The 9,551-nt window shown below is 44.0% G+C and overlaps 2 protein-coding genes across 2 annotated transcripts; both read right to left on the bottom strand.

The window, feature by feature from the left end:
• Nucleotides 1-1,393: 1,393 nt before the first annotated feature.
• On the bottom strand, nt 1,394-3,520 carry LOC117479086 (tripartite motif-containing protein 16-like). Its single transcript, XM_034126100.1, has one exon. It carries the CDS (start codon nt 3,392-3,394, stop codon nt 1,730-1,732), a length of 1,665 nt encoding a protein of 554 aa, XP_033981991.1. The 5' UTR covers nt 3,395-3,520; the 3' UTR covers nt 1,394-1,729.
• A 1,247-nt stretch (nt 3,521-4,767) lies between these two features.
• LOC117479092 (ferritin, middle subunit) lies at nt 4,768-8,576 on the bottom strand. Its single transcript, XM_034126106.1, has 4 exons — nt 8,270-8,576; nt 7,513-7,659; nt 5,183-5,308; nt 4,768-5,075 (listed from the first exon to the last, which is right to left on the bottom strand). The coding sequence occupies exons 1-4, from the start codon at nt 8,369-8,371 to the stop codon at nt 4,920-4,922; spliced, it is 531 nt and encodes a 176-aa protein (XP_033981997.1). The 5' UTR covers nt 8,372-8,576; the 3' UTR covers nt 4,768-4,919.
• Nucleotides 8,577-9,551: the final 975 nt, after the last annotated feature.

The following is a 9,551-nucleotide window of genomic DNA, read 5'->3' as shown; positions in this document are numbered from 1 at the left end:
TCTCTCTCCATCAAACTCTCAATCTGACTAGTGTTGCTAACGTGTTTCCAGCTAGCATGCTAAGCTAGCTCCTATAGTCCGAGGTAAACGCTCCAGAAAAAAGAGCACAGAGTCCATTCGGAGGTTTATCCAGACACACAGATGATGGATCAGTAGTGCTGGAGCTCACACACACTTTCTCAGGAACACAGAGAGAGAGAACCGTAGCGACGAGACGCCACATGGATCCAGGTTCTGGTTCTGGTTCTGGTTCTGGTTCTTCTTCTTCTTCTTCTTCTTCTTCTTCTTCTTCTTCTTCTCTCGGTTTTTGGCGGATTGCAAACAACTTTAAGGTGCATACCGCCACCTACTGTACAAGACTGTGTATCACCATATCATCCTATCACCATTGGTGGAATTATACCACTGTATTTACGTTGTTTTAAATTCTTCCAATCAATCCTGTTTCACTCAAATACTTAAGAATGGCCTTCCTGGTAGCTCTTACCCCCTCACCTTCTGTTCCCAGTGTCCCCATCAGGCTCCACTCCCTTCCTGCCTCTCTGACCCTGTCTCTTACAGTAGTTCTTCCCTCTCCGACCCATTTCACCATGATGGCTTTCCTGGCCAGCATTCAGACTGAACAACATCCTCATGATGTTTTAGAGCAGTGGTAATTTATTTCATTCTTCCCTTGAAAAAATAACAAAAATCAAAATACTGTTAAAGAACCGGATCGATAAGCAGTATTTCTAATTGTTTCAATTAGGCCTCATTATTTCACAGTGGCACACGATCATCTGCCAATACAAGCACAAAAATATATAATGATATATATTTTTGTCTCGTTATTAGCAGAGAAAATGTAATGTTCGTACAACTATATACAATGAATTCTAACAATCTAAGTGGGAACGGGGTTAGGGGGGACTCGAAAATATTTCCAATCACCCAAGGGGGGCCTGACTGAAAAAGGTTGGGAACAACTGTTTAATGGCGCAGTTCCACTGCAGCGCGGAGCTCGCTTTAAGCGTGCCGTGTCGTGTCGTCCCCTTTTTTGGTTGTGCTTCCACTAGGCCAATTACCGGCGCGGCACGGCGCGGGGCCACTTTTTCACCTCTTTTCTGGCCCTAGAAAATTGTGGTTCTATCGGGGCCAACAAACAGGGCTGAGTCGGGCTGAGTATGCTAAACTAGAGAGAGGAGCGCTGGCAAGAGGGCTAGAACTACAACAAGATGGACATATTTGACCGTGATTTAATTGTAATACACGTTTCAAAAATGATGCCGAAGTAACAACATACTGATACCGGTTACTAAAAACCATGAATTAATGCTTTGTCAAGTCTGCAGACAGACGGCAGGCGAAAAACCTTTTAAAATTCGTGTTTTTCTAGATGGAGATTGGCTAAGCTAACGCAGTATATGCCCCACACTCACAACAATGGCCTCAAAACTAAAAGACCTATTCAACAAATATTTAGAGCAAAGTTTACATTTTCATGCAGAGAAATCTCAGTTGAGGTTAACAGAAATCCTCCTGAGCAGTGACAGCCTCCATGGCTAAACAGACCCAGGAAGGAGCCGGAAGAAAGTCCAACACCTACAGAACAACTCATGAGAAGATGTTCAAGCCCCACCCATCATGTTTGATTGACAGCTGATCTCTGCACAGTGAAGACATGAACAATCAGCTCTGATGGACACACGATGAGTTTAAGAAGTAGAAGAGTTCCTCCAATGACTTCAGGCTATTTGAGTTTACAAAACTCAGCAGTGTCTCCATCATCACAATCAAGCTGAAGTCCAGCATGTAGTGGCTGAGTGAATGTGGTCTGCACTCTGTGGAGGAGAGTCATGGTTTCAGAGACGCTGTAGAAGGACAGAACACCTGCTCTGTGATCCAGGTACACTCCTACTCTGGAGGACAGAGGACCTGAGACGGGAGTGCTGATTCTGTTGTGACAAAATGCAAAACTGTTTTGGTTACAATATAACGCCCAAGATTTGTCATTGTTTCCCAATCCACTTTGCCCCGCTGCTCTGATGATATTCTTGTATGCGACTGCTACACGAACTGCTCCCCCTCTCCACTCCACCTCCCAGTAACAGCGTCCAGTCAGACTCTCTCTACTCAGGACCTGAACATACTCAGTGAATCTGTCCGGGTGACTAGAATAAGACTGTTGTTGTTCCATGACTGTTGCTTTTCTGCTCCCCTCAGATAATACCAGATATGTGTATGCTGTGTTTGGATCCAGAGTGACTTCCTGTGAATATTGTAAGAACCCAGCTCTGGTGGTGGGCTCTGCTGCTGACAGTAAAACATCCACTTCAGTGGGTGAGACGTTTGTCCATTCCTCTCTCAGGACGTCCTGTAGTTTGTCTCTGACTGCTGACAGGGCCTCCGTCACGTCCTCAAAGTAGCTCAGAGGACGGATGTTGATGCTGGATGAGTGTGTAGGTTCACTGAGGGCTGGCAGTGAGGGGTAGCTGTGCAGAAACTGGTTGTGATCCTCTGTGTGAGACAGCAGCTTCAGCTCAGCGTCTCTCCTCTTCAGCTCAGAGATCTCCTGCTCCAGCTTCTCCTGAAGCTCTTTGACTCGACTCACTTCCCTCTTCTGCTGGGATCTGACCTGCTGCTTCACATCAGAGCTTCTTTTCTCCATGAGACGGATCAGCTCAGTGAACATCTTCTCACTGTCCTCCACTGCTTTATCAGCAGAGCCATTGACGGCCTCCACCTCCTGCTGAAGCAGCTTCACCTCCTTCTCTCGGTCCTGGATTCTCTGCAGGATGTTTAGTCGACTCCCCTCCAGCTCTCTCTGCCTCTCAGTCCTCTCTGCTGCAGCTGACACCGTGTCGTGGCCTTTGTGTTCGTCCACAGAGCAGAGAGAACAGATACACTGCTGATCAGTGCGGCAGAACAGCTTCATCACCTCGTCGTGACGAGAGCAGATGTTCTCCTGGAGCTTCTTGGAGGGCTCCACCAGCTTGTGTTTCTTTAATGGAGCTACGTCATAATGACGCTGGAGGTGTTTGTCACAATAAGAGGCCAGACACACGAGGCAGGACTTACAGGCTCTCAGTTTCCTCCCAGTGCAGACATCACAGGCCACATCTTCAGCTCCAGCATAGCAGAGATCAGCAGGAGCAGGTGGGGGTCCAGTCTTCTTCAGCTCCTCCACTAAAGCTGCTAACATGGTGTTCTTCAGCAGGACAGGCCTCGGTGTGAAGCGCTGCCTACACTGAGGGCAGCTGTGGAGCTTCTTCTCATCCTCTCCGTCCCAGAAGCCTTTAATACACTTCATGCAGTAGCTGTGTCCACAGGAAGTGGTCACCGGATCCTTCAGTAGATCCAGACAGATGGGACAAGATAACATTTCCCGGTCCAGCTGAACTCCTTTCTGCGCCATTTCCCCTCTCAGTAGCAGGGAGTGTCTGAGTTTCACTTCCTGAGAGCTGAAACTAGTGTGACAGGTTATCTGAACAGCACGTGTGTGCGCAGTGAATGTGGCCTATCAGCTCTTGTGCTTTACATGTTGGTTACACCCCTCCTCCTCAGTGTGGATCTGAAGGGGAGGAGCCAGGAAGTACAGAGTGGAGCTGGCTGTGTCTGAGAGCAGGAAGGAGAGGGAGGGCTTATCAAACTCTGAGTCATCCAGGAGGAGGAGCAGCGCTCAGACTCTGACCGACACAGAGCCTCGGTTACAACCTGCTCTTCATCTGAAAAGAGCTTTTAGTTGTAAAATAAGTGGGTAAACTTACAAAATCTGAAGGGGGTTAAATACTTGTTTCCTCCACTGTAAATAAGGCCTCTTTACCAAGCTCCAAACTAAGTTAAATATCTCAAAAAGTGTAAAAGATATCAAAAATCTGTAAAACAAGTTTAATAGCTGAAGGTCTTGTGATCATTTTAAAGTCCCATTGAGTTACATGTTTAAAGTTTAAAAAGCTGAATATTTTTTTAAAAGTATAACATATTTTGTAAAAGTAGAAGGTTTCCCATCATGTGCTGAAAAGGCTGAATCTTGTGATATCTGAATGGTCTGTAGCTGAAAGTATGGCTGCACAGCATTCCACTAATGAAACTAATGCAGTGTGCACCCAGCAGCTCTCTGGTGTGATTGTGTATGAAACCTATGACCTGCAGCTTCAAGTCAACATGAAGTCATGGAGCAGGCAACACCATCCAGCTCTAAAGGACTTCAGTTTCTGTCACTTTGGGAAACTTTGTACACATGTGATGTCTCTTTTTGGCTATTTGGAGTTTTTATCTTTGAAACTAGATATTTAGCCTCTTTGTGTTTTCTTAAATCCCTTTGGTTTGTCCCAATGTGGCCGTTAATGTCTCCCTGGTTCATCAGATGGAGACGCCCTGATCAGTAAACTATGGACAACAGATCTCTATCAGCTGAGATTAGAAATGTGCACCATGTACAGTAACCTGGTTCATGTTTCTCAGAGTTACATAAGATGGTGACGCTCTGTTTAGTAATGAAATAGACCTTATTTCAGGTGAGTGCCAGGTAATAGACACTTTGAAAAGCTCTGTTTGAAAGTAGCCTCTTTGTGTTGTCCTTTATCAGCAGGTGGTGTTTCTACGTCTCTCTGTAGTAACTTAGTCCCTTAGTGTTCATTCTGTGTCTCTTTCTGGTCACGTTATGCTTCATTGTGGTCACTTTGATGCTCGATATTCTTATGAACCATTCAAACCTAAAAGCTAACAAGGTTTAAAGTTACCTACAGATTTAAATCATCAGAAAAAGTCACATGACAGAAGACAGAATCCAGCTCAAAACGTTTATTCAGTTATCAGAAACTTCCATGTTAAAAGTGTCACAGGAGAGGAGGATTATGGGTAATGTAGTCAAACATGATCATCTACATATGATCAGATCAGGTGAACTCTGAGGATCAGCTGTGATCTCTCAGGTGAGTTCAGTTCTTCCCCCCCATGGTGTGCTTGTCGAACAGGTACTCGGCCATCTTGTTTGTGTGGGAGTCCATTCTGCTCAGATTAGCGATGAAGTCTCCGAGCTTCTTGATGGACTCGACCTGCTCGTTCAGGTAGTGAGTCTCCAGGAAGTCACACATCTGAGGAGGAGAAGAGAGAGAAGACGTTAACAACTAAAGCTTCAGAGATGTTGAATCCCAGAGATCATCAGTGTGTAGTTCCTCTATGTTCAGCAGGTGTTACTCACATGAGGGTCGGTGTGGTCTGAGGCCAGTTTGTGCAGATCCAGCAGAGCCTGGTTCACGTTCTTCTCCAGCTGCAGGGCGGCCTGCATGGCCTCCAGACCTGAGCCCCACTCGTCTCGCTCTGGCTTCTGTAACGAGGGAACACCAGTTAGAGGGGGAGGCTACATAAAGAGTCACTGTTTGCACAAAAGACCCTCAGTCTTAGTTTTAAATAAGTGAAAAACATGTTTATTTTAAGACAGATTTAGGAAAGCAACCACTAAGTCTGTCCCTTTATAATAACCCGTATGTACTTGCAGTCTACATCACTGTTTTCTTAATTTAAGCACACTAGTTTCTCATGTTTACATAAAAAGACATTTAAAAATATATGTTTATGTACTTTTTTTATATGTTGTACTCAAGCCCAAAGCCTTATTCACAAGCTGCTGCAACAAGAATAAAACCCCATTTGGGATAAAAACATTTAATCTAGTATAGGACATATCAATATACATATTAAGATTAGTCCTGTACAATAAAGCTTGAAAACAGGATGAGGTGCAAATGGAAATATTCTGTATTTTTCCAAACTAAGCCTTCAATGCATCCGTTAAAGTCAACGCCCTGTTGCATTATGGTACATATAATTGGATAAATGAACCCCACCCCAAGTCTAATGGCGCGTTTCCACTACAGCGCGGAGCACGGTTTAAGAGGGCTGTGACGTCGTGGGTCTAGGGCCAGAGACAACGAGGCTGAGTCGGGCTGAGTATGCTAAACTAGAGAGAGAATCGCTGGCAAGGGGGCTACAACTACAACAAGATGGACATATTTGACCGTGATTTAATTGTAATACACGTTTCAAAATGATGCCGAAGTAACAACATACTGATACCGGTTAGTAAAAACCATGAATTAATGCTTTGGCAAGTCTGCAGACAGACGGCAGGCGAAAAACCTTTTAAAATGCGTGTTTTCTAAATGGAGATTGGCTAAGCTAACGCAGTATATGCTCCGACCGTCCACACTCACAACAACGGCCTATACAGACATAAATAAATAAAGCAGCGACTGTATTCACCATGACACAGGCAGTCTGTGGTTTGTACTTGTTTAACTTTTGTCTAGTTTCTGAACAGATATGAGGAGCTGTGAGCTCTGAGTGCTAACAGCTAACGGCTGTGTTGTGTTTCTGGAGTTCTCATTGAAGATGACGTCACAGCTCCGCCTACACTGCGTTTCTATAGATACTGCCCCAGTTCCTAAACTGTAATGGAAATGCGCCATAAAGTGAGCCAGTCCTAACGAGGCCTAGCCATACCGAGCGGGGCCGAGCGAGGCTGTGTAGTGGAAACGCGCCATAAATAAGCTTCCTCACGTCACTGCCAAGTCACCTGAGGTGAGAGCCAATGAAATCTGTGGCTTTAACGGCACGAAGATGTTTAGATTTAGGGTACAAAATGACCAAAAACAGTATTTAAACTCTTAATACTGCAGTTTAAGTTGTTCATGGTGTACTGAGTTCAACAGCCTCTCTGCTTCTTAGTAGTTTGTTTGTTTACAGAGCGTTGCATAAACAGGAGGTGGGTGGATTGAGTGACTCAGCAGTTTATCTGGTAGACTTATCTCAGGGTGCGTCTGGCAGACATTTTGTCCTAACGCAGCCTACACACGGCGGCGTGCGTTGCCGCTTGGCGGTGGGCGTGTCTTGAGCTTGGGGAGTTTACGCGAGCAACGCGACCAACAACCAATCACATGAATCTCCCGTGTCTCTCCCCAAGGGCTGGAAAATTGAAGAAGTGACCAGAAAGTCGGGTTTGTCAGCTGGAAAAAGCGATGTCTATTATTTTAGGTACTAAACGAACGGGGGCTTGCAAAACGTTTAGCTGCTGCAGGACACAAGAGTTTGCGGAAACAAGACAGGAGTTGATAATTGGAAGGGGGGGGGTCTGTGTAAAGTTAAAAAAAAAAAAAACATTGCTCTACTTTGCAGCGAGCACCACGAGAAAAGCTACGCTTTGCTCCCAGAATGCAGTTCGGCGAATCGTGACGTCACCCCATTCAAAGTGAATGGGCAGAAGCGTTGAAGCGTCAACGCACGCCGCCGTGTGTAGGGGCCGTAACAGACGCTCACCTTGACTAAAAGGCTGAAGGCTCTTTGAGCAGCTCTCACTGATTGTGCTGTTATGTTAAATGTTTGTCGTTTGTTTTTCATGTGTTGTGTCTTGATATCCGTCTGTTGATGTTACACATGGAGCAGCTGTGATGCAAGGAGCATTTCAGACTTGATCTGACCATTAAAGTATTATCGTAGACGTCCTGCAGACATGACGTTCTGACAGATGTTTACCTTGATGTCCTGCAGGAAGATGCGTCCTCCTCGACTGTTCTGGAAGGTGAGCAGCTTGTCGGCGTGCTCTCGCTCCTCCTCGCTGTTCTCCTTGAAGAAGTGAGCGAAGCCGGGCAGGGCCACATCGTCACGGGAGAAATAAAAGGCCTGCAGACAGTGATTAGAAAACAGACCGGTCATTACACACAGAACAGGTCGAGATAAACGGTCGTTATGAGCAGAGGGCAGACAGAAACATGAGTCATGATTTCAGGGTGGGGATAACAACCAGCGCAAGCATGACACAGCATTTTTTTGGGCAGAAGTACACAAGTATTATCACTAAAATGTACTTCAAGTATCAATAAGAGTAGTTTGTATGCAGAATGGTTCTAGACATAATTTATAAGAAAAAGGTTTGCACCATGTGTTTTTATATGTAAAATTAACTATAAAATAAGTTTAAAATGGAGGAAAAAGCAGAATATTTGCCTCTGAAATGGTGCGAAGTAAAAGTAAATGCAGGATCATAATAAGATAAAGGATCAACATAACTCAGTTAAAGTACAAATAAACACATTGGAAGTCTGTCAGTGTAAGTACAAACTATCAACAAACTGTAGAAAATAGTGCCGCGCAAATAAACTGATGTCGGTGCGGAGGGATACGCAGTGTTCTGAAAATTGTGAACATTGAGTTTTGTTCTTAAAATGGAGGTGTAGGTGTAGGAGGCGAAGAGCTCCGTGTATTTAATGATGATAAAAAGAGTGTTTCTTACCATGGAGGTGTAAGAGTAGGAGGCGAAAAGCTCCATGTTCAGCATTCGGTTAACGGCCGCCTCGCAGTCGCGGTGGTATTTCTGTCTCACCTGGGAATCCATATCAACTGGCGTTTCTTCGCTGTTTTTCTTAACAAAATGGTACACAAATATAGCTTACGAAGACTCTTCGGTAGTGCAAATTGAAGCAGAAGTTTTTTCCTGTGTGTCCGGAATGGATTTGGAAAAGTTCCGTTCAAACACTGTTGAAGCAAGAACTGTTTCTTTGTTTCTTCCCGGGTGTGAAATGGCAGTTGAGTCGCTCCTTGTATTTATACCAGACGGGGTCGTGGCGTCACTAAGCATCTCCTCCAATCAGTGAGCTTTGGAGATCACGTGACGGTGACTAAGCATTCTCTCTTTAGACTGGTGACAATGACTCAGCAGTTTTGACATCAAGTTTATATACAGAAAATGTCATATACATATTTCTTATTATAATTAATTTCATTTTATTCATATTTTCTTTTGCACATTTTAACTTTAAATATTAATATAAATATTTTTCTATTAGGTGACTTTTTTTAAAACCTTTCTATTCCACATTTAACTTTGACTTCTTATGTTTTTATGAATATTTTATCATATTTTATTTTACCTTTTTGTTTTATTCTATTCTAAAATTGAGCAACAAGCCCCTTTACTTCTACTCCAATGCAAGTAAATACTGTAGTTTTTACTTAAATGCAACAAAATGTATTTCATTTTTGTAATTTTGTAGTTTTTTGGGTGTTTTTATGTTATTATTTAAAAGAATTCTGCAGACTTTTAGTACGTTTTGCTCATTATACTTACTTTTACTTAACTAACATTTCCAATGCAGGACTTTTACTTAAAGTGTAGTTTTAAAATGTGTACTTGAGTTAAGAATCCAAACCCTTCTGATTTTATTGAAGTTAACTTTGTCCTAATAACTGCAATAAACTTGTTCTACAACAAGCTGTAACAGAACAGCTGACTCGCTGTTTTCAAGGTGCTTTTTATTGCATTACTCAACACCACAGCGCTGTTGAGAAACACTGAGCGTCTGAGAAGTCCTCTGTTCCTTGATTGAATTAACCCAGTGTATTAATAAGTGATCACTACACAAGCCCCCCCAGAATTCAACCATGGACACATTCCTCGCGTCCGGGAGGAAGCACCACAGGGGCCGAGGAGGGCGGGCACGGGCCGTCGTCAGGGGGCCGCAGAAAGCAGGGTCGCTGTGTTGCGACGTGGGGACAGGCGTGAATATCCCGGTGTT

The sequence above is a fragment of the Trematomus bernacchii genome, unplaced genomic scaffold (genome assembly GCF_902827165.1).
Source record: "Trematomus bernacchii unplaced genomic scaffold, fTreBer1.1, whole genome shotgun sequence".
NCBI classification, from domain to species: Eukaryota; Metazoa; Chordata; class Actinopteri; order Perciformes; family Nototheniidae; genus Trematomus; species Trematomus bernacchii.
The sequence above is the reverse complement of the archived record's forward strand: the minus strand, read 5'-3'. Positions and strand labels throughout refer to the sequence as shown.

Bases quoted from the DNA above. Each gene is read 5' to 3' on its own strand.
- LOC117479086 (XM_034126100.1), bottom strand. From the start codon at position 3,394: ATGGCGCAGAAAGGAGTTCAGCTGGACCGGGAAATGTTATCTTGTCCC.
- LOC117479092 (XM_034126106.1), bottom strand. From the start codon at position 8,371: ATGGATTCCCAGGTGAGACAGAAATACCACCGCGACTGCGAGGCGGCC. The intron at 7,660-8,269 runs GTAAGAAACACT...CACTGTCTGCAG, and splicing joins CCTACTCTTACACCTCCATG to GCCTTTTATTTCTCCCGTGA. The intron at 5,309-7,512 runs GTAAACATCTGT...CCCTCGTTACAG, and splicing joins TCTTCCTGCAGGACATCAAG to AAGCCAGAGCGAGACGAGTG.